The sequence below is a fragment of the Phoenix dactylifera genome, chromosome 2 (genome assembly GCF_009389715.1).
Source record: "Phoenix dactylifera cultivar Barhee BC4 chromosome 2, palm_55x_up_171113_PBpolish2nd_filt_p, whole genome shotgun sequence".
NCBI lineage: Eukaryota > Viridiplantae > Streptophyta > Magnoliopsida > Arecales > Arecaceae > Phoenix > Phoenix dactylifera.
In genome coordinates, this window is record NC_052393.1 from 21,804,123 (window position 1) to 21,829,192 (window position 25,070).

Genomic DNA, 25,070 nt, shown 5'->3' on the forward strand with positions numbered 1-25,070 from the left:
GCCATAGAAATTAATGAAAAAATTAAATTGTCATTGACAGAAACTAAAATGGCAGTCAACTCAGACGATAAGCCCTAACTTTTCCAAAGAAAAACAGCCCTCAGCCTAAAAAAAAAAAAAAAAAAAAGACCGAAAGAGGAAACAGAAAAAAAAATTTAGTTGGATCAGGTCCACCACTGATGGAATGGTTCAACCAGAAAGCAGCATGGAGGAACATGCCCATGTAGCTCTCTTTTTCATTCTCTTTCTTCTTTGTTCGTGTTTGTGCCTGTTTCTTTCTGGTTTGACTGGTTCACCGCTGAGCTGATGGATTTGATTCAACAAATAAATTTTTTTTTAAGAGAGAGAGAGAGAGAGAGAGAGAGAGAGAGAGAGAGAGTATTAAAAAGAGAGTCTCCCGCGGCGACTCATCATTGGCTGGCATTCCACTCACATAGGAGTAACACCAACGAAACAAGGGATTAAAGAGTGGTCAGGGGACAAAGTGAAGGGGAAGTGAAGATGAGCGACAGCTGACCATGCTCAACCCCACTTCCTTGCTTTCTTTAATCCGAGTTCTCTTTCAAGTCTTCAGGCAGACGACCATATGCCGAACAAAAAGCTGGCCATTCTTCTCTAATCATATCCTCTACTCTCCTTTCCATGAACTTCTTTTTGGTGGCATTCTTCGGATTTAATAATCTCACATCTGTGTAGTTTGGTATACTGGAATTAATATCAGTACACAAAAGCTTAACAGATGCATAAAATGATATTACAGATGACCTTTTTCCACTTAATTTGCTTTGTTCATATGCTGCACTTCTTAGAAGATGGCCAAGGTATATTATAATTCAGTGAGATCATGAGCAGTGGTGAAGGTGAGATTCCAACTCCGAATGCTTGCTGGCGCCGAAACCCTATGAGCCAGTGATTTTATCAACCAAACTAGTCGGTGCCTTTAGATGCATTTCTATAATGCATGCCTTGCATGTGGGCAAGAAATTAAATCATGGCTTAGATTTCTGAAGTGGAAATCCTTAATTTTAAGGAACAATTTGTCGATCATGCTTTCTCTATTATCATGATTTTTCATGTACTATCTTAAACATCATCTAGAAAGTGCAGTTCCATGTGGGTTTTTATATCAAGCCTGACATACATTGTGAACCCATTTAATTGCTAGTTTCTTAATTAGATTGGTTTTTTTTGGGACAGAAAAATGTAAGGTGAAAAAAAAAAAAGAAATGATAGATCATTGATGTTATTCCACTAGGGTTCCTTTTAGGCTCGGGAACCACCTAGGATTGATCGTTGATGTTATTCCACTTGCCCTATTAGGCTGCATTCTCTCATGGCAGCTTGATGAAACCCAGGATTTGAAGGAACTCTGATACAAGAAGCCACGTCCGTGAGACATGTCAACCGAGTGAGTAATCATCTCCTAACTTAATTTGATTGTGAGATCTCACTACCAAAGTCGATCCATATCCCCAAGAGCACTGACCCCTATCTCAACAAGGTGAAAAAGGGGGGAGAAAAGTGCACCAAGATTCCTCTGAGAGTAGCTACAAGGAAGCAAAGGATCGTGTCTTAAACTATTTTTGGCACCTAGGAGGAAGAAGCCTAGCTAAAATCTCATGGAGTGATGGGTAGCGGGGGGACAAGGTGCATGGATGCGAAGCAATGGAGGACGACTGACCAAGCACACTCCTTTGTCCCCATGCAGACAAGCACATGAACACCAAAAGGCCAGCTTTCCTGCCTCATGACATGGGTCCGGGAACATCTCTTTTGTTTGTCTTCTTCATCTAGTAAATATTTATGGTCTTGTATACCGGTTATATATATATATATATATATATATATATATATATATATATATATATATATATATATATATATATATATATATATATATATATGCCTGCAAGGTTCATTATTTGCTCTTCAAAAAAAAAAGCTACCAATTTGGATTTTAGAATTCTTAGGTATATATAAAAAAAGAAGATAAGTGGTACAAACTTAAAGTAGCAAATGCGAACATGAGAGAATTGCTGGTTTTCAGGCACTTTATAGAAGATAATGTGTTTATTTAGAAATATCTTTTGCAGAAACTCAGACAGAATGCCCTCGGCCCGATGAAAAGATTGTCTCAGTAATGCGATTCTCCATGCAGGTCAAGACATCCATATACTGGGCTATCACTTTAGAAAAAAGATATGCATTGTCCCCCACAACAAATAAACCATCAATCTCAAAGGCATAAAAATGATTTAGTGCGGGAGTGGTTTAGATAAAACACAAGGGAGAAAAAGATAAGTTAGTAAAGACCAAGAGAGGTGATAATCCAAATTGATGATAAACATAGCAGAATTATGATAAAGAACGATCTGGTGTACTCAGCTCAACACATGCACGCGGACTTATGAAATGGTTCTTATTGTCAACTGAAGGTTTAATCCTTTGTATTCCTTCTCCCAAAAACAATCAACTGGTCTATGTGAAAGACAAATTTGTCCACAGGAATTGAAGTTTTGAGCATAGGAGATTGAGCCTTCTAAAGAAACAAGGAAGAGGAGGAATATAAGGTTTTCCTGTTCTTAAACCACGAGAGGCTTTCATGGGGATAAGGGAGGCTATTGTACTATATGATTGAATAGCAGATAATATTAGTTTGTTGTATCAGTTTATCTGTTGCTGGATCCAAGTCTTCTAAGAAAGCCTCGGGAATGCCCTTCAACTATACCATAGGCCTTTATCATATAAATTTTGTTTTTCACTCTCTCCTTTTGTTGGCTGCTGTACCTTTCGGCTCCTGGAGCATATAAAACTAGAATTTATTTCATGATGGTATGTATCTCTCATTACATATTCCAATAAGCATAGATGGTCTAAAATAGGTTAAATTTATAGAGGAAATAGTTCTAATTGGATAATAGAATAGAGATTCAAAGAAAATGAGAGAATCACAATAAAACTTGTGCCAGTATCCACTGTCAAATAGCTGCATCATGCTTTGTGATCATGTGGGTATTCATCTAAAGTTGTTGGCTTGATTAACATGATATCCATCAAGTAGCTAAACCTTGAATGAGAGATCAAACTGCTTATAAATGGCTTGCATCGAATGTCATATGGAATGTCAAGTTAGTAAAGATGCATTTTCTCAGAAAAGGTACCAGTAGCAATTAAGAATCCATGGCCTCAAATTTCATGAGGGTTATCGACCATGGATATATTAGGTCTCTCCAATAATGAAATTAGTCTTATATGCATGCATGGATCTTACAAGAGGACGGAAAGTGAAGAACTGCATGCGTAAACTCCTCTAGAATATATATATTTTTTTAGATACTGAGCACCATCCTACTTATCTCTTGGAAACAATATTGGAATCTTTGACAAGCTCATCAGTACTAAATATGATCTGACTGATACTCGTTTAATAAGTTCAGTTAAATATTGCGTCGCAGTCTACCACTTCCTGTTTATCATTCCTTGCTGCATTTTGCTAAGGCGTGCATAGACTCTGAGAAAAAACTTACTACGGAGTGTTTGATCCTGGTAACTCCATCTTTCAAATCTCTTTCAGTGTGACAGGTACAGCACCAAACAATTTCTTAACATTTTCCTCAATAATTTTACCTATTAATTGTTAAAAACTTACTCTCTATTCATATAATTAGATGCTTTTACTAGCATGCCGCCGCACATGCGTAGCCAAAGCGGATGAGACAACCACATCCTTATCCACAGCACGTGCCACGTTACTGTTTCAATTATCTAGATATTAAGTTATTTTGTCCAAGAAGGCAGCTGCTTCTGTAAATCCACAAGGTACACATGGAAGCAAACTCTTGTCACAGTTCTTCCTATTTGCTGCTTCTATTCTAGCTATCAAATATAGGATCACACACACATGTGGATGTGTGTTTAGTCCCTGTTTAGTTACATATCAGTTATTCATGATGGAGATCTTAAGTATTTATACCGCACTAAAAAATCTAAAATTATACCTTTTCTGGTCATTTTGAATATATAAGGTTTTGGTTTGTTAAAAATAATATAAGAGCAGATCTGACCTATAACTTATGTGGACTAAGAGACACTGCAATACGGATTCATTGAAGCTGACCACGGGCCGATGCTTGATGAGAACATTAAGGCCTAAATGGAAAGAGTATGTCGGAATCCGTGTGGACATGTGTTTAGTCCTACATCGGTTATTTGCTGGATAGGTTTTGTTGGATTGAAAAATTTAAATAATATTTTTTGGTTAGCCATTTTAGTTAAAATTTTGATTTATTATATATATATAATAAATTATTTTAAAAAATAAAACAAAATATATATATAAAAAATATTTTTTTTTTCCTTGGAAACCGAGTGTTGTCTGCATGTATTCGGACGAGACTATCTTTAGATGTCAGCGAAAAAAAATTCTCCTTGCATGCATTTAGTACGACGGCACGCACTTAAGAAGAAGTGACTTCACCTTCTTGTCCACATGTCCCTGACTTACCCTTCCCCTAGAGAAAAAAAAAATGTTACTAAGGGCAGTTGCATTCTCCTGCTAGGGGACAAGCCGCGGCCTACATGGAAAAAAAAGTTTATCTTCAGAGGGAGAAATGGTTCAGAGTTGAAAAGGTACTCCCTTGGAGGATGTGCGAGCGTGGAGAATGGAGTGAGGGGGCAGCGTGGTATGTTCCCCCACTGCGTGGCTCAGGTGCCACTGAATGAATGGCCAGGGAAATTGATCAGGGTCATGGCAGAAACCACGTGGCCTCGAATGGTTGGCATAAAGTAACCATGGAAAAGGTTTGTGCTTGCGTGCGTGCAAGGCTTCGTGCTTGTGGTCTTGTACGTGATTGGCTGCATGGCTCGGGGATGACCCATTTCATGCTCCCATGTTAACGCCTTTAGGTTACCCAACCTCGTGGAGACAGTATCACTCAGTTTTTTAGTTCAAAAGACGGGAGGACCATAGAGTACATATAGACTAAGGACAATCCTGATCTTTTTTCCTCTTTCTTTGGTGGGTTTGTGCATGTTAGCGAAGCTTGTTCGAATCCACAAAAGGAGATACGGGTTTGTATATGGTGTGTATATATATATATAGGATGAACAACACATCAAATTAATGATGCTCTTACACAAAACCATGCATGGTTTAGAGTTGCAGGTTCTTGCGTAGTAACTATTGCTTGTACGTACAATAAGTGAACCTCTGCCTTGAATCATAGATAGATATGATTCGCATGGTTTAAAAGGATCACCTAGCTAAATGGTGCCACATGGTGGCGCGTCTCACTCGCACATCCATCAATATAAGAGACATGTAGGTGATGAAGGAAAAAGAAATTTAGATGCCAAGTGGAGAGGTTTGGTTGGGGTGGATATAGGCTTAGTCTTGATTTGATGATTTAGTCAAAGAACGAGCTGCACCATGTTAATCATTCTGTCATTGAAACTGGTTACCAAATTATGTTAGCTGTTGGTTTAGATGTATGTATTTAATTAGTTGAGAGCGAGGTTGCCCGTGCTTCGTAGGCACATGGGCTTCATCAAAGCAAGACTAAACAGGAAGCAAGGATTAAACAGGAAGGTTTAATGATTATGCATAACATTAGAATTGATTTAAGATATGTCTCAGAAAGAAAGGAGAAAAAAATTAAGACGAATTAGATCAACGTGTATATGAAAGGTATAAATACTTTAATTCTAGACCCTAATTGCTTTAAGTCTAGGAAGAGATGTAAATGAACCAAACTTAGCTCATTGAGTGGTTCATTTAATTCAATCATCACGACGTGATGTCTATTTAGTTTACCATAGGTGATTAAAAGTGAAAGCTATAAAATAAGTTGCCGAAAGTGACTTAGGACCATCCAAACCAAAGTCACTACAGTATTTTTCACAAAGTCAAGGCATAAGTTAGACATTTTGGTGACTAATACTGTCAGACTAAACACCAGAAAGTCACTTTTTTCACTTATTTGGTCACTTAGGTGAAACAAACATACTCTATTTGATATCACATTTTAATGTTTAGCAAACAAAGGTACCTCACCAAACTTCAAGATTAGATAGCTAGAAAATCAGCTTAATAAAGTGAAGCCAAAATAGATCCTTAATTCAGCTGAGGACTCATTTAGTCATTTTCCATTGTCGATTAGGTTATTTATTAAGTCATGGCACAGGTAATGCACATGATTAATTTATAGGAGATTTTAATTAAGGTTTTGTAAATAAAGAGAATGAAATTAGGAAAACTGCGGTCTGTCCACTTAATTAAGTTTCCATCCCTTGCTTTGAATTAGGAAAAAAATGTTTAACAATATATAAGTATGTGTGTGTGTGTGTGTGTGTGTGTGTGTGTGTCTGGAGGAAAGATTACAAGAGCACCAAGATCATAACAAACTAATTTGTGTTTTATACCTCATGTATGATACAATGTTGATGACATCTAATTTGTGAAACAAAAATGTGTGACCATATCCAAGTCTCTAAGTACTGGTTCGAACCATCTAAAGAAAAAGAGAATGCGTGTTAATTAATACATGTCATCCACAAGTTTGAGAAATATGAAAGAATTCATCACCTTATGGCATGATCACCTTAGAATTCCATATTCTTTGCTCCATGATAGCTTTGGGATTAAATTCCGATTTGTATCTCTCTTATAGCAATGGTTCTATCCATCTCCGTACAAGGGGATGTAGATTGGCAACACAATTGGAAACTCAGGAATCAAATATCCCAAGGATTAAATTTAGTGCTGCAGCAATTGATATATAGTCAACTCTCTTGCACCAGAGCAGTAGGAAATTAATATAGGGAATTGCAGCGACTTTGGAGCTGTAAATTAAAAGTAACAACAACCTAGGATTCAACATCAAAAATTATTTGGAATACCTGCCGCCAATAACACAATTTAAATACATTGTTAAGTATTGCACTTCATTATGCGTTCATGACAAAGTTGAAAAGTAGCAACTTTTCCCTGCCATAAATATAATCTCCATTACATGGGTAGTAAAAATATAAAAATTATTATTTTCAAGGAAAAGACAAGAAAGCTGGTGCTCCACTGTCTTTCTTGCCTCTAGGCATAGCCCCCTATCAGATTCTTTTAATCGTGCAGGAATAAGATCCGTTAACAAATCTTTAAGTTTGCATCCATCCTCGGTTGCTTTTTTTTATTTTATTTTGATATATATTTAATTTATATTAATTATTTGCTGAATAAATTTTGAATGCCTATATAGAATTAAGAAATTCAAATAATACATTCAAGCTAGTTTTTTTAGATGAGATTTAATCTGTGTAAACTAAGAGACATTGTAGCATGGATCTATTAGAGCTGATCATGAACCGATCGTGATCTGATGAGAATGTCAGAGCCTATCTTTTTTTAAATTAGATTCTGAATTATTATAAATTTTTAAGCTTGCATTTATAGTCGGTTGCTTTTTATCATTTTATCCCTGTGATTCTATGGAAGCAAATTTGTCATACGATGGACATATGACATAGCTTCCTGAGATCATGTCTCCAAAGAAGGAATACATTGAATGGCTTGACTAACTTAACGGATCCAACTATAAATATTTATGGACTCGAATAAAGTTGAGGGCTCAAAAGCCTCACGGAAGAGTGTGTTCATGGCAAAAAAACCCTTGGCGCTTTTTTGTCGCACGTCATTTTAGATTGGAAATTTAACCACTAATAAAGTACATGCCTTTGGAGTGAAAAAACATCCTCCTCCCTCCTCACCCTGGCGGTTGGGTCCGTAGCTAACCAACCGCTGCGGCTCTAACATCCTGCCCCCCCTCCTAATCCGTATCCGAGAATGCCCATGGTGCTCCTACCAATTTCAATCTCGACCACCTGATTCTAATCACCCGGCTCCAGGACAACTCTCCAATCAAGTCTAAAACAAGGACCGTCAAAATGCTGGGGCCGTCCACGTACACCGTACCGAATTTATTAAGCGGATCCAAGAAGATATGGTCCGACGTCCGGATACCATCACCACCCCTCTTTCCATCGCTTAGACCTTGATATTATAAATAAAGGGTCCCCGACGAGGCGTCATCGTAATTTCGCTCACCAGCCGCGCACAAACGGACAGATCGACTCGGCCATCATCCAAATTATTACCACGTGGAATTGAAAACCCAAATAATGCCCATAATCGCCAGTTTTCTCTTTTATTTTTTTTTGCCTCCTCCTTCCCTCTTTCTTCTCCTCTTCGTCCGCCGCATGGGGATCGGTGGCGTTTCTCTCCTTCTCCCACACTCCAAGAACAAGAGCTACAAATTTTAAGCAGCATTGAAAGGCGAATTTTTTTTCTTTAATCTCTATAAATTACCCCATCGCTCTCCCCCTTTCTCTCTTATTGTGTGGTTCTTTTTCTAATAGGATCGATCGATTCCATCGCGGTAGATTTTAGGACTCATGCCGGCCTAGGGTTCCGTCGGGGGAAGGATCGGATATGGTGGATTTCCGGCATAAGCGGGAGGATGCCGATCGGCAGTTCCGGCAGGGGCTGGAGGAGCTGGTCCGTGGCCACATCGACGGCTGCATGACCGCCCTTGCCTCCTGCAGCTCCGTCGCTGACGACGACGACGGCCCCTCTGCCGCCGGAGGCGGCGGCGAAGCCCCCGATCTCCTCGCCCGGCGGCGGCGGCGGTCGGACCTCGAGGGCGACGACCTCGCGGAATCCTCCGCCGCTGCTCGACGTCACTCCCGGATCCTCAGTCGGTGGGTCGCCCGGCAGGCGGAGGAGATGATCACCACCATCGAGCGCCGGAACCGCGAGAACGAGCTTATGGCCCTCGCCGGGCTCCACACGGTCTCCATGCTCGATTCGTCCTTCCTCCGCGAGTCCCGGCGCGCCGCCCAGTCATCGGTCGAGCGCCCCGTGGCCGCCCGGGCCTCATCCATTCTCCAGCGGTGGCGCGAGCTCGAGTACGAGGCCGCCACCGCCGTGAGGGACCGGGGGAGCCCCACCGTGTCCGGCAACCGCCCCGGCAGACCGGAGGTGAGCCGGGCGGCGGAGCGCGGGGGCACGTCGGAGGATGCTAGCGAGAGCGACGACAATGAGTACCATCGCTGGGCTCAGGAACCATTGAGTCCGGCCGGGAGAAGGCGGGATGCTCATTTGGTGGACGATGACGAGGGCCGGGGTTCGAGCAGGGAGCAGTCCCCTGATCTCGGGGACGGCGAGAGGGAGAGGGTGAGGCAGATTGTTCGTGGGTGGATGACGGAGAATGGGATAGCGGATGAGGCATCTCGGATGTCGCCGAGGGCCGAGTGGCTCGGCGAGACGGAGCGCGAGAGGGTGAGGCTTGTGAGGGAGTCGGTGCAGATGGCGAGCCAGCAGAGGGAAGCCCGGGCTAGCAGGAGGGACGAGCGGGGCCGGGACGGGTCGGTCACGGATCACGAGGAAGGGCAGCCGGAGCACGTCCGGAGAGACCTGCCGAGGCTGCGCGGGAGGCAGGCTCGGCTCGATCTTATCACGAGGATCGTGAGGGAAAGGCAGAGGGAGCTGCAGGGTTTGTCCGAGCATCGGGCTGTTTCAGACTTCGCTCACCGGAATCGCATTCAGGTCAGTCTGCTGTCATTTTAGTTTTCTTTCTTCTCCTTTATTACATTTTTCTGTTAATTATTTGAAATCAAGCACTTATAGAATATCCTAGATATTTGTGTTAATTGCTTTTCAAATTGTGCATTATATGTTCTATAATTTGGTCTTCTATAACTACTTTACATATTAACAAAATAATAAACTCAAAATTCATATTAAACAATACAGTGGAACACAATTAAGCTTTCTCATCAATAACATGCTTGGGATGTACACATAGTACCGACGTTGTAGCTGGCTCTGATGTTATTTTATAGCGTAACCCATGTAATCCACTACAGCGGGGAGGAATGAACTGCCATTCCTGATGTTAAGTGTTGGGGGCTGCCATGGATGGTGTAATTATAAGTGCATACCTGCGAAACATCCATTGATGTAGGGATTGAAAATCATTTGTTGTTAAGGGCTATTGTACGTAAAACTTACATCTGATTGTAGGTAAAAAAAATGCTGAATACAGAGGTACTGAACATCCCTAATTGATAGATTTATTAGTGTGGTACTATAGAAATAAAAGAGCTTCTGTCAGCCTATGACAATTTATCTTAGGTTTATACATGCCCATCCGTATCATTTGGCATTCATTCTTAATTGTCTACAAGCTCTTAAGAGTAACACTTGAGGTCATAAACATTTGGTGCCTTTCATCTTTTAGTTGCTTCAAATTCCATAGTCTAATTAGAACCTAAATCAAGAAAAAGAAATATTATTTTTTCAAAAATTATAACAAATAAAGAAAAGTCGGTTGAGCTTTTCATTTGATTTAGAATGGTTTCACTGTTTGCGTTTCAAATTGATCAGACCCTTACTGGTCAAAAAAGTAACAGAGAAGAGTTTTGAAGTATACTGGATAGATTCAAGGCTGTCTAGGAATAACAAAAATAATTCTGCTGTAAAACCTGGTTATATTACTCGAGAACAAAGCAGCCTCCATTGATCAAAATAACCAACTTTATAAACCCAATTTCTTGGCATCCAAGAATCTCTTTCCTTCTTAATAGTTTCTCAAGGCTAGTATCTGTTTTGTCAGGTAATATTGTTCATTAGTTTGAAGGAGGACAAAATCTTCATTTATGCTATGATTTGAATAAACCTTGAGTAAATATTTATGGCATACTTTCAGATTTTGACTCAGTGAAGTAACCTAGTATATTTGCAAAGGACGTACTTTTAGAATTTTCTTATTTGCTTATGATGATGCTCATGGTATTCCATGCTGAACCTTATATTTCCTTGAAAAGTTTATTTTGCTAGTGAACTCAAATTATCACATGACTACATGAATATTAATATCATGGTCTGCCATACCGGCTGGTACGGGTTGGCACGTACCGGTCCGGTTTGGGACCGGTACCGGATCAGCGTGGAATCCGGTACCGGTAGTTTATTGTTGGAGAACCGGTACGGAACTGGTACGGGGCCGGATCTGATCTGGGCCGCCACCGGTACGCCGACCGGTACTAGTACGGCGGATCTTGATTAACATCATATTAGTAAATTAAGGCAGTACCCATCATATCTTTGACATAATACCCATTCTTACAGACAAATGCCATTCAAACAGGTCAAATCGAAATAGTAAATTATAGTAACATGTTACCAATGAATATAAGATGATATGTGCAAGGGAACTAAATATGAAATACTAAGGTGATATCCTTAGAGTTTGGAAATATTACTACTTCCAATTTACATTTATGTTCATGTTTTTGCTAAGAAATACTGAGATAATGTTTTGCTTGTATGACTATTTTTTTGGAATCTAATGCAAATCATCTTCCAGTCATTACTCCGAGGTAGATTTTTAAGAAATGGAGGATCAACTGAGGAAGAGAGACCACCGTCAGTTGCAGCAAGAGAGCTGGGTCAGCTAAGACAACGCCATCCTGTCACTGGCTTGAGGTATGGTTTCCTTGATGGCCTGCTTACAAGTTGATATTGTTACTACTATTATTTTTCTAGAACTTATGAATGATCAACATTTAGAAAATGGCCATTTATTTAGTTACAGCTGGCTCCAGACTCTTTGATTGTTTTATGATTAAAAGTTTAAAACTTTTTCCATGTGTGGTGACCTGCATAAGCGCTCTAATATTGAAGTTTTCTATTTCCCTATTTAGGGATAGGAGCAGCATATAGGATCTGAATCTTGCATTCAATTACTTTGCATGATTAATGAAAGATATGCATTAGCTGAGGAATAAAAAAACGTAGACATATTCAATTTCATAAGATTATTATTGTTATTATGAGAACATTATAAGGGCTTTGTAGTTTCAGAATATCCTCACTGATTAAAGAAGGAAAAATTAGATACATTCTCTTTTATCAAATTGTTGTGAATTATCTTGCAAGTGCACAGATGGAGGCACTAATTCCTAAAGCTCTGCATATTTAATAAATGATAATGTTATGCCTTTTATGCTTAAAGTCTTGAGGTGGTGCAAGCTACACAGTGGAAAGGGAAAATACAAGTTCGATTTCTTAGGCAAAGTCTTCAAGAGACATGTTTGCCTTAATGAGAATGTAGCGAATCCTTGACATCTCAGCTACACTTTGCCAATGTTTTAGTAAAGGCCCACAGTATTGGGGCGGTCAGGTCACTGCATAGTGCATTTGCAGAATATGGGGTGCACATGCAACTCATTGTTCAAATATTTAAAAAATAATTAATATATAATATACGTCTATAGAAGAATTAAAAATTAGAATTGAATTATTTAAAAATAAATAAATATTAAATATTAAATATTCACAAGTTCACTTGTTTGACTTCATATTCTAGCATGGTTAGATATGTTAATCTATTAAAATTACAATTCCTAGGAAGCGTAATCTATGCTCAAATTTATAGTATACTAAAGAACTTTGAAGTATACTATCTATCACCCACCTGAATTCAATTTTAATTAGCCTGACTTGTATAAATGCGTACCCAAATCTGCATAGTTTTTGGATCCGGATAAAGCAGCCCAGATGTCGTTTGGCTCGTCTACGCAATCCGCAGGCCGACTATGCAGTGCACTGCATATAGGTACCTCAAATCTCATATGCTAGTGGTTTATATGCCACCTATGCAAAAGCTTTAAAACACTTGCATTTCGTCCTTTTCTCTGCCTTGTTGTTATGTGGATAAAAATCCATCACATGTGACCTCATGCTTTCTTCTATTGCAACCTTAATAAACTACCAATGTTGTGTACTTAGTTAAGCATTAATATGTCTCTGTCTCACCATAAATTACCTTTTATTGTACAAATTTATTTGCTATTATAGAAGACACAGATTCAACTTTTTATGACCATCAACATTTGCGTATTATCCTCTTACTCACACATACCATTATTTTAAAGGACTACCACCATGATTTAATGGTTGGGGTTTTACCACTGTCAATTACTAATAAAGGCTATCGTTTCATGGTTTACACGCTACAGCTACTATGTGGTTGGAAATTGTAATAAAAATGATCGAAAATGACCCAACTGGCGAAACCTTACTAGTAACATAGAGGAAGCCAAGTCAAACAACAATTGAATGAAGTTAAAACTGGTACATTAAAAGTTAACTTAGCCAGCTAATTGAGCTGTATATCTTACACCAATTGACTAAAAAGTTGGTCACAGTGAGATTCTAAAATCCATACACTTGCTTGTATTCTTAATTCCATTCCCTTCAAGCTAATCATACCACATGCTGGACAGTCCACTAATAAACCGACGAAGCTTTATTGACTGTTGTTGTTGATACGGGATCAAATGATCAACCGTTCATCCTCTGTCTTTGCTGAAGTATCTTCTGTCTCTCTGGGTTTGGGGACTTTTTTTTGTAGATAGAGCAAGTAGTCTAATTTGATTGAGGTACCATATTCTCAATACGTACGTACGTATGTATGTAATACACACAAAAGCACGTGCGCGCGCACACACATTACACTATCTTTTTCTATGTTCTTTAAAATGGATCTGTGCTTATGGAAATTACCATTTCGTTTCGTGCCTAGTAAAAAAAGGGCATCCCAATGTGCAAGGCTCCTGCCACTATGACCCCTGCATGTGGAGAAGTTATTTCTTTGTTTCGTGTCTAACAATTTTCTTTTTAGTTTATTGTTTTGAGCGTGGTTGACAAGAACTTGTAAGGTCATGACAAAATTTATCTTTTGCATCTAGGGAAGGATTTCGCTACAGACTTGAAAATATTGTCCGTGGTCAAGCTAGCAGCCATTCCGATGCTTCGGTTAGTCATAACAGCAATGGCTCTAGGAATGATCAGCCTCATCATAACATCAGTGGCTCTAGAAATGATCAATATCAACCAAGTACTATAGTGGAGGTGTCAAATGTTAACCATGATTCATCTCAAATTACTAATGTGAATGATGAGACAAATGAAACAACTGAGATACATGAAGCCACAGAAGTGGAAAGTAACACGCTAAATGATAATATAGACTGGCAAGAATCTGATACTCAAGAGGTGAGTTGGCAGGAAGATGCAGAACATGGTCGAAGGGACTGGCAACAGTCTATTGAAGTTGGGTATAGTGAATGGCATGATGGAACCGGAGAAGAATCTGATGGGAACTGGCAGGAGCATATGGACCAGGAATGGTCTCGTGAAACACCTGAAGATGAAGATGGAGAAGATAGTAATCTCCTAGAAGCAAATGAGGAGTGGCATGAGGATGATTCTCAAGAAAATGTTGCAGACTGGCAAGATGGACATTCAGATCCTCCAAGAGATCAAGAATCCATTTCTATGAGAAGAGTCAATAGATTTATTCCACCTGATGATGACAATGTGTACAGCATGGAGCTTAGGGAACTCTTGAGCAGGTAATTGTTCTTTCTTTTTTTTCCTTTCCTTTCTTTTTTGTTTTTGTTTTTTTTTTTTGAAAGTTCCTGTGACTATTGTGTGATTTATTATCGTGTGTTGACTCCGTCATACTTCATTCTGTAGGAGAAGTGTCTCTAATCTTCTTCGAAGTGGGTTCCGTGAAAGTTTAGACCAACTTATACAATCATATGTTCAACGGCAAGGACGTGCTCCCTTTGATTGGGATCTGCAAGGAAGCATGCCTACTGCATCACCAGTGGAAGATCAGGCCCAGCAGAGAGATGATCTGAATCAGGACCAGCAGGAAACTAGTCCCAGGCCTCCACTTGTGCTGCCACGTCCACCAGTGCCACCACCACAACCAATGTGGCACTCGGAATTGCATCACAATCATTGGACTCGACAGAGCATTCATCGTTCATATATTGTGCGCTACCTTTCATAATGTTATGATTCCTTATTATGTTTCATAAAAAATGCAGTTTGAAATTTTAGAATATTGAATGGAGCAAATACTAGACACGATTTTACCCTCTGATGCATTTTTGACATTCTAGGACAATAACCTTGCCCTGTGCTTTTAGTTTTAAAATAATCCAATCTGATATTTCTGGGTCTACGTTGTCAAACTGATATATTTTAATCTTCTTGTTATATGATTTAGTTATATGCTTTTTATATATTTTCCCTGCAGTTAATAAGCTTTTGTCAATTGACAGGAAAATGAAATGCTCATTTACTTCTGTAACTGAAAATGTATTATAATTATAGGTTATACCTATTCATCCTAACAAAGCTCCTGCTGACTAACATGCTTTGAGAATCTTAGTTCCTAATATCACATATTCATCTGCAATACTCTATTTCTGAAACCGACATGGTGTTTTTGGTGCAGGAATGGGATATGATTAATGATTTAAGGGCTGACATGGCTAGGCTTCAGCAAGGGATGAGTAATATGCAGCGTATGTTGGAGGCATGCATGGATATGCAATTAGAGTTGCAGCGCTCTGTTCGACAGGAAGTTTCAGCCGCTTTGAATTGCTCTTCTGGAAAAGGTTAGTACAAATTTTCTTGAACTAGACCATCATGTTTCTTGTGAACTAGTTGTGATACCGTAAGTTGTTCTTGCAATGTTAGTGTACATTTATTTGTTCATGCTGCATGATTTAATTCTATGAAACATAAACTGATTCAAATTCTTATTATAGATGTAGGCAGTGTGCCTGTAACAAGAGATTCGTGAACCTTAACCTTTATAAATGTTCTGGATACTTAATATGAACATAACCATAGTAACAAAATGGATATGTGGGCCTGTAACTGAACCATAGATGGATAAACTTAAACACACATATATGTATGCTATATCAAGAAAAATATACTTATGAATTTTGGGGTTAGGATTTTCTTGTTGTTGTTGTTTGTGGAGGGGTTGGCAGGTCAATGCTACTAGGAAGAGCAAGGAAGAGAGAATGAGAGAGGAAATTTTTGGTGGTTGTTAATGCCATAGATGGTGGGGGTGGGTTGGTCATAGGGCAAGGGGGGCATGGGCATGCAGATGGGAAGGTGAGAGTGCGCGCGCGCGCGCGCGCACACAGAGAGAGAGAGAGAGAGAGAGAGAGAGAGAGAGAGCTACTAGTGATGGTCACTGGCAGCTATGCCATCAGGGATAAGTGGAGGGTGGGCCACAAAGCTCGGATAGACATGAGGGGAGTAGTCAATAGAGCTATCAGATGACTAAACTGTTTGCTAGCCAGCTTGTATTTGGCTCAATATTCAGCTCGATTAGTGAATGAGCTGAGCTCGAGCCAGTGTTTGGAGCTGGAAAATTAAAGAGCTGAGCTTGATCTAGATTGTCTCATTTGGCATCAACCAGAATATATAGATATATGCACACTAAAAAAGGAATTTATACAAATTAAATTTCTAATTATATATATGTATATTGTATTCTAATAAATAATATGTATTATATATTAGTAAATAGATATCTATTATTGCTTTGGTAAAGGCTAACTTGCCGTTGGGTTTTAATCCAACTGTAGGATCTATTAACAGTCATAGGTCTTAAGAAGCCAGAAGCACTAATGACCAACTCTACCAAATTTCACAGTTGCTAAACACTCACTTTCCCTTTTCTCCATCCTTATCTGCTCCCGCTCCTACCAGCCACCACCATACCTTCCAACTCTCCTTGTGCATCTCCAGCTCCCTTGGACCTCTTTAATCTCCTCTTCCTCGAGGTTTCTAGGTTTCCTTTACCTCTCTAGTACTCTCTACTTCCATTCATGTTGCTTTGCCTTGAGATCCTCTCTTTCCCATGAGACCTCGGTGGCAATGTGTCAACATCCTGGCAAGATCCTCTCAAGACACTGGTGCTTCAAGATTCCCCGTCCAAGACACTATTTGAGAAGGCAATGCTATTTTTCTTGTTTCTTTTTTTTTTCTAAAAAAATACAAGACTCCAGTGCTTGAAGATCAAGCTTGTAATTCCATCAAGGTATGTCTGCGATCATATCATCTCTTCATCTAGTTTTCTCCAAATTCAAATCTAAATAGAAATTTCTATTCTTCTTTGATTGCTGCACAGGTTTGAGCTAAAAGAGGAATTCTCTTTTCTTTCTGTGACGAGGAATTCTCTCCTCGTTACAGAGTTTTTTTAGTTTTTGGATAAAAGCTTTAGTGCTTTACTACTTTAGATAACTTTTATTAAGCTATTTTCATGATGAAATTGAGCTCATAATCAAGTTCACGAGCTACTTACTAATTCAAGGCTATTATTGAGCCAAATTAAATGTCGAGTCAGGCTTGATCTGAGCCGAATTAGCTCTAGCTTGGCTTGGCTCAAATTTTTGAGCTTGCATGAGCTGATGAGATCAAGATGAGCATGAGCTATCCCAGCTATATATGGGCTAAGCTTGAGCTATGGTTTCCTAGCTTGATTTGAGTTGACCCTTGCTCGAGCTGGTCAGCTTGCTCATGTTTGGCTCATTTGCACCCCTAGTAGTCAGGTTATATGCGTGCGCCGGACTCGCACACACATGTATATATGTATATGTAGGTATATATGTATGTGTAAATATGTTAAATGCATGCCCACTTCAACTTAAGAACATCTAGTCCTCAATACCAACACCATTGAATTCAAACTACTCTCTGTTTCAGGGAGGGGTGGAGAATCATCAGAGGATGGATCCAAATGGGGTCATGTTAGGAAAGGAACTTGCTGTGTCTGTTGTGATAGCCATATTGATTCCCTCTTATACAGGTCAGTGCGTCTCTTCCTCAAACTTTTAACATGGAGCACAATTTTTAAATTAAGTAGAGTAGCGATCACAAGAGGAAACAAAAAGGTGGCCAATACATATATTTCTTTCCCTCTCCTCCAGATGTGGGCATATGTGTGCTTGCTTCAACTGTGCTAGTGAGTTGGTTCGAAGTGGAGGGAAGTGCCCGTTGTGCCGTGCACCCATTGTTGAGGTGATCAGAGCTTATTCCATACTATAGGATTAACAAATTAGATTAAAGGGAAGGAGGGAAGAAAAGTTGCAGGGGCCTGGAGTTTTGGTAGCAAAATTTGGATATCAGGTTTGTCCTGGGTGTATCGATTATTCTCCATTTTTTCTTTGCCTCTCGTGCTCCCCGATTATTTTTGACGTGGAAATGTTGAGTGGATTCACAAGCGGCATCTTTTGGTCCCATCGATGTCTCAATAAAAGAAATTGAATGGAATTCCTTTTGTTTTCCTCTTTGTTGGTTGTAGGAGACTTCTAGCCCTAGATTTTGCTACTTCAGAACTATATAAAAGTGATTATATTTTCCAACTTTTCAGTTTGTGAAATAACTCGAGTTAAGGATTTATGGTCTTTCTTTTGTGTTTGTGTTTTCAAAAAGTAGTCCAAGAAGAAAAATGAACTAATCTGGGGAAACCTTTTTTGTTTTTCTGAAAAATTGCTTGTAAAACATTTTTAGAGCTTCCAGCAGCAAATATTTATTGCTTTTAAAAAAGAGTGAAAATAAAACTAAGGAATAGCAGGTAGTTGTGCAAATACTTTCTTCAACACCAATTTCTATATGTGCGCTATTCTTTCAGTAAGAACATTTTTTTAATTTTAGATATGGTCACTGAAGGACCGTCATTACACAGTTCTGAGGAAATAGATCTCAGAGATGTCAGAATATAGCATCTCCCCAACCTTATTGGGGTGAAACCCTTCTTATACGCAGGCAAAATTGACCAAGTGGCCTCCTGCTTGTGGCCATTTCCGCCTGTTGCTAAGAACATCCTCAAAATATAATATATGGGATCTACAGTCGTGAATCAAAGGTAGTACCTGCCGAGCAGCCTCTTTATTAGATTGCATCAATCGGACCAGAGCTTGGCAGTGGCTATGATACTTGGGTGTCAGCCTTTCTCCTTGGCAGGTCATCAAAGCATCTATGATGGCCTAGTCCTGAGCAACCATTAGGGTATCAGTTTATTTCAAAGTCAGCATCCTGTGCTTGTATTGTAGTGCATGCTTCAGATGTGGCCCGTCTCTCAACCTGCCTTATTTGGCATGCTATCTTAATTTGACACAGTTGAGAATTAGACGGACAGGTGGGCAATGTGTCGCCCCATCTAAGCATGCACCGTCCGCGGCGCGGAACAGCTTCTAGCTCGGAACAGATTCTGTTAAAACTCTCGATCTTCATTTCCACGTAAGGCTAGGTTACTTGGTCCAATGTTCTTTGTCCCCAGCTACGTACACTTTTCTGTTTGCAAGAACTTTTCATGTGCATGAAATTATGGGTGTGCAAAAAAAAATTGAGCCGAACTGTGAACTCAATTCGAGTCAGTTTCTTCAGTTTGGTTTATATTAGTTTTTTTTTTCTAAATTCAATTTGATTTTGATATGAGAAATCCTTGAGCTGAAAAAAAATGAGTTCAATTTCGATTTGAATTTTTGAAAAATCGACTCCAACCAAGCTAATCCGATTCAACACACACACACACACACACACATATATATATACAAATTTTTTACTTTTTATATATATTTTATGTATATAATAGAGTTTTTATATATAAAATATAGTGGTTATGTTTAGACTTTGCCAGTCTATTTAGTCTAATTTATTGAATATCAACCCTATATAAAATAAAATATTTTATGTTTCAATTTAATTCAGTCCATTTAGTCTAGATCATTGAATATTAACCTAATAAAGTTAATCGAATTGGACTGAATTTTTCAAGTCGGTAAACTGTCTTTGTTGATAGTCGATTTCGGTCTTAGAAAATCAGTTTAAAATAGTTCAGTTCCGCGTTTAGCTTACGCTCCTAGATAAAATATGCAAGATTCTTAATCTGCCAAACTTTTGATGCATTCAACATATTATCTTGTGGTCGACGGCTTTGACAAACCAACTACCAAACTAATATATATTTTTCTTATTTTTCGAAAATTACTATCAATCACCGGTAGTCTAAGCAGTACACGAGAGCGGAGTGGTATCAGATGATCGCCGCCTTCCACTTGGTGATCTCTAGCGATAACATTTTATATTAATCCAACCTCGAACGGGCTGTGGCTTCCCACTTGGTCATTTGCTGGCGGGGACGTTCCTCGTGAGAGGTTCACAACCACCACCTCTCATTCGATATCTTATGGATCCATCCCCCTCTCCCCGGCCCCAGATTCCACACCCCGAGCCCAACTAGATTCCAAGTCCCTCATGGAATCCTCCTGCCTCCGTCTCCATCGCTTTCCCCGCCGTCCCCTGCTTCCCACCCCTTCCACCACCGCTCCAAACCACCTCCGCCCCCACTCCCACCCTCTCACACTCAAACACCATGCCTTCCCCGCCACCATCACTCCTTCCGGCCATCTCCCATCGCTTCGACTCCGACGCCCCCCACTTTCTCCCATCTCCCCAAAATCCTCCGACATGGATGACGGCGGCATTCCTACCGACTCCGACCTCGCCCCGACTCCGCCGTCCCAGCGCACCTTCTCCGCGTGGGACATGGCTAGCCTCTGGGTCGGCCTCGTCGTCGGCGTCCCCTCCTACTACCTCGCCGGCAGCCTCGTCGACCTCGGCATGGCCTGGTGGCAGGGCGTCGCCACCGTCGTTCTCGCCAATTTCATCGTCCTCGTCCCCCTCGTCCTCACTGCCGTCCCCGGGACCAAGTACGGCATCCCCTTCCCGGTCCTCGCCCGCTCCGCCTTCGGCGTCCGCGGCGCCCACGTCCCTACCCTCCTCCGAGCTTTAGTCGGCTGCGGATGGTACGGTATCGAGACGTGGATCGGCGGCGAGGCCGTCTTCCTCCTCCTCCCTCCTTCCTTGAAGGCATCATCCTCTGCTCCGTCTCAAGTCCCCTGGTTGGGAACTTCGGCGCTCGAATTCTCCTGCTTCATGGCCTTCTGGCTGGCCCAGATGGGCATCGTTTGGAGGGGAATGGATGGAATTCGGGAGCTGGAGAAGTACTCGGCGCCGATCCTCATCGTCCTCACCTCCTCGCTCCTCTGCTGGGCTTACGTCAAGGCCGGCGGCTTCGGCCGAATGCTCTCGCTCTCTTCTTCTCGGCTCTCGTCAGCTGAATTCTGGTCCATTTTCTTCCCATCCCTCACTGCAAACATCAGCTTCTGGGCTACTCTGGCCGTCAACATCCCGGACTTCACTCGCTACGCCCGGAGCCAAAAGGACCAGATCCTCGGCCAGGCCGGGCTGCCGCTCTTCATGGGAATCTTCACCTTCGTCGGTCTAGCCGTGACGTCCTCCACCGAGGCGATCTTCGGCCGCGTGATCTCCGATCCGATCCACCTCCTCGGACGGATCGGAGGGTTCTCGACCACGCTCGTCGCCATCCTCGGCATCAGCCTCGCCACCATCACCACCAACATCGCCGCCAATGTCGTAGCTCCTGCGAACGCTCTCGTGAATCTTAGTCCGACTATGCTCACCTTCAGGAGGGGAGCTCTTCTCACCGCTCTCTTGGGCATCGCCTTCCAGCCTTGGAGGCTGCTAAGCTCCAGCGAGAGCTTCGTCTACACCTGGCTGCTCGGGTACTCGGCGCTCATGGGACCGATTGGCGGGATAATTCTCGCGGATTACTACCTTGTAAAGGGCACGAATTTGGAGGTCAGCGCGTTGTATTCGAAGAATCCAAGAGGTCCTTATTACTACTGCAAAGGATTTAATATCGCGGCAATGGTGGCTTTGTCGGCCGGCATCTTGCCTATAATCCCAGGCTTCCTTCACAAGGTCGGTATTCTATCCCACACTTCGGAAGCTTTCGTTATAGCCTACAACAACGCCTGGTTTGTGAGCTTCTTCCTCTCTGGCATTCTCTATTGGCTTCTCTGCCAATTGGGAAGTAGAAGGGATGCTCGGCATACCGAAACACTCATTCCTACTTCGGAGTGATGATACCCTGTACAAAGACTCCTTGAGATTATTGTAGAATAGAGCTGTTGAAAAAAAGAAAAGTGTAATAGAGGATTCAGAGGGGATCGAATGATCGATAGAACATTTTTGTTATAATTTAACAAAGTTGTGCAATACATTGATATGTCATAATTTAACTTAATGCAAACATTTTTGTTAGGTTTTGTCCTTGGCATGTCTTTGACTTGGAAAATGCCTGATATATCCAGAAAAAGACCTTAATGAAATTTAACATAATATAGAAGTGAACCTAACTGCTTGAAATTTTAAGCCACTTTGATATGAATCTGTCTTGAGGCATGCAAAACTTGGGCTTTACATAATTCTTTCTTGAGGTTAATTTATAATAAGATAAAGTATTGCTAATTTTCGAAACTAACTATTTTAGTTACAATATCTTTTTTTTCTTTGAGTGTGTATTTTTAGTTACAATATCAATTCATAATATATAATTATTAAACTATTCATGCTAGATGCCATATTACAACTCAAATCTATCTAGTTTACCTCAAAGTTGATAACATGGTCTTTATAAGGATCGCATGATATTCTAACATTGAAGTAAAATTTTTTAATACAACACTATATTCATTTTTCTGAGAAGAATACATATTTATACTAGTAAGAGTATATATTGTATTATATATTCTTTCTATTATCATGGGAACTACCCATTTCAGCTCTACTCTGGTTTTGACTCTAATTTTTTATTATTTTTTTGAAAAACATGATAGTTTCACCTCTTCAAGTTTGGATTATTCCTGCACCTCCCCTTCTTATCTTAATAGCTGTAGTTATCTTAATTTTAAGTGTTTATGTTCCATATTCAAATAAATTATATACAAGTATTTATGAATGTATATAGTATTTTGTATATTTAAATGTACAAACCTGTGTAGCTTCACATACATCAGCCACAAAAGATACTTTTTTTTGATGAAAACAATAATTCATATAGCTCTAACGTGAGTACATCTTGCCAAGTTACGAGAAAGTAAAGAGTGCAACAGAATGGGTATATCTACTGCAAATTTCCAGAGGAACTCTCTAGTATGCCAGATGACAAAGGAGGTGACCCAGTTTGCTAGCCGGTTCGCCTTCCGGAACACATGTGCTACCTGAAAATCGCTCATCTTCTGATCTTCTGAACCAGTCTGCGAGTCTTCCGGATGATAGGATGCCCATCTCCAAACCTGTCCACTCTCCGGATCTAGTCGATCACCATAGCAGAATCTTTCTCAAGACACACCTGCATAGCACCAAGTACCTGCCTCGCATAGGATATGCCTTCTCAGGCTGCCCAAAGCTCCGCCCGAACCACAGTAAGTCCAGGCGTACGCTGGCCACCAGCTGCTATCAGTCTGCCTAGGTGATCTCTAGTCACAAATTCCACTCCTCCAGATGCACCATCCACCGACCTGCTACCGTTGAAGTTTACTTTGAGATGACCAAGGGATGGGGGAACTCAATGAACTAGGATGAACCTGGGCGCTATGATAGCGGCAAGAGTACCCCAAATGTCCCTAGCCATCTCGAAAGAGGATAAAGCGCGGCAGTGGTGACCTCCCACTATCCTCAAGGACGCCCTCCTGCCCTCAAACAAACTAGCGTTTCTATCCAGCCAAATATAATAAGATAAGTATGCTCTAAGGATGCCCCCCTCAATAGTACTAGGCCTTCGAACTGAGGCCCTTAGCATATGGATCAGGTCCTATGCCATCCTCACCGAGTGAGGCAAAGAAATAGGTGATCTACTCCATATCTTCCTGGCCCTGGGGAATTGTAGCAACACATGATCAATAGTTTCCTCGGTATCCATGCACACCTCACAAAACTGAGTAATCCTCATACCTCACCGCGCTAGCAAGCCCCTGGTCGGTAGGCAATCCCATGCCACCTTCCAGATGAAAAGTGGCACACGAGGGTGAATCTACATCCTCCAAATCCATCCTCCCTCGATCTGCCGAGCGGACTCCCCACTGATTAGGTGATGAAGATCCCTGGCTCGCACCTGCGATCGCTCCGTCGGCACCTACGCTAGCCTGTCAGGCTCCACCTAGGCAAGGATCGGTAGAGCCAAGACCATCTTTACCAACTGCTCTCTAAAAGCCTCTTGGATCAATCCCTCCCTCCACCGCCCACCGCCTGACTCCAACAGGTCGCTAACCCTGTAACTAGCTAACCTTGCCAAGTCCATTGTAGTCAGTAGACGACTGATCGGCTGCTCGGTCATCCAGCTATCCTCCAAAACATCAATGGATCGCCCGTCACTAATAACCCATCTGATCTCCAAAAACACCAGCGCGACTTTGGCATATATCTCCCTCCAAACCGATGAATGATGATGGCCCGCTCGAGCACTGAGTAACAACGCTTCATACTTGGCCCTCATCGAGGAGAACCACATATTGTTCAGCTCAAGCACAAATTTGGCTGCATGGCGTGTCACTAATGCCTCCCGTCTCGATACCAATGACTGCACCCCCAAACCTTCCATACCTAGTCGGCTGACAGACAACCTCCCACGCCAGCAAGTGTATACCCCCTCTACCACTACTTCGCCCTCAGATAAAGTTCCTAACAAGTTGCTCAAGAGTCCTAAGGCACATCACTGGAATGAAGGAGTTGGACAGTAAATAGATGGGGATCGAAGTGAGAACTGACTGCGCCGGGATAATCCTACCCATTATGGATAGTTAATGCATCTGCCATCCCTCTAACATGTTTCTGATGCTGAGCTCGAGTGAAGCGCAATCCCTGCAACGCAATCGCTGACCAAAGAGTAGGACCCCCAGATATCTCAGCAATCCTTCTTGCTCTCCTATCCCCATGATCTCTAGTATAGCATTCTTCACCACTGATCTAGTCTTCAGGCTAAAGCGGATAGCTGACTTGGTCAAATTTACTTGTTGTCCCGATACTGCACAGTAGTCCCAAAGAATCCTGCGAATGACCCTAGCTGCCTGCCGAGTCGCCTGGGCTAACAATAAACAGTCATCCGCGAAGAGCAAATGAGAGATCGGGGTGGCATCTGGCACGGGCCTATAAGCCTCCAACTCCTGGGTGAGCACAACATGTCGAAGAGCTCTGAAAAGCGCATCTGCACAAATAATGAAGATCAGTGGAGAGAGGGGCCAGCCCTGGCGCAACCCTCCAGTAGACTCGA

At 41.3% G+C, this 25,070-nt stretch overlaps 2 protein-coding genes across 2 annotated transcripts; both read left to right on the top strand.

Annotated features, from left to right (window-relative positions):
- Window positions 1-8,126: 8,126 nt before the first annotated feature.
- LOC103716994 lies at window positions 8,127-18,298 on the top strand. The gene is made up of 8 exons (XM_039123660.1): window positions 8,127-8,323; window positions 8,407-9,595; window positions 11,418-11,536; window positions 13,804-14,469; window positions 14,594-14,897; window positions 15,366-15,528; window positions 17,639-17,741; window positions 17,863-18,298. The coding sequence occupies exons 2-8, from the start codon at window positions 8,480-8,482 to the stop codon at window positions 17,978-17,980; spliced, it is 2,589 nt and encodes an 862-aa protein (XP_038979588.1). The 5' UTR covers window positions 8,127-8,323; window positions 8,407-8,479; the 3' UTR covers window positions 17,981-18,298.
- Window positions 18,299-19,555: 1,257 nt separating this feature from the next.
- On the top strand, window positions 19,556-22,063 carry LOC103717010 (purine-uracil permease NCS1). Its single transcript, XM_008805235.4, has one exon. It carries the CDS (start codon window positions 20,192-20,194, stop codon window positions 21,881-21,883), a length of 1,692 nt encoding a protein of 563 aa, XP_008803457.2. The 5' UTR covers window positions 19,556-20,191; the 3' UTR covers window positions 21,884-22,063.
- Window positions 22,064-25,070: the final 3,007 nt, after the last annotated feature.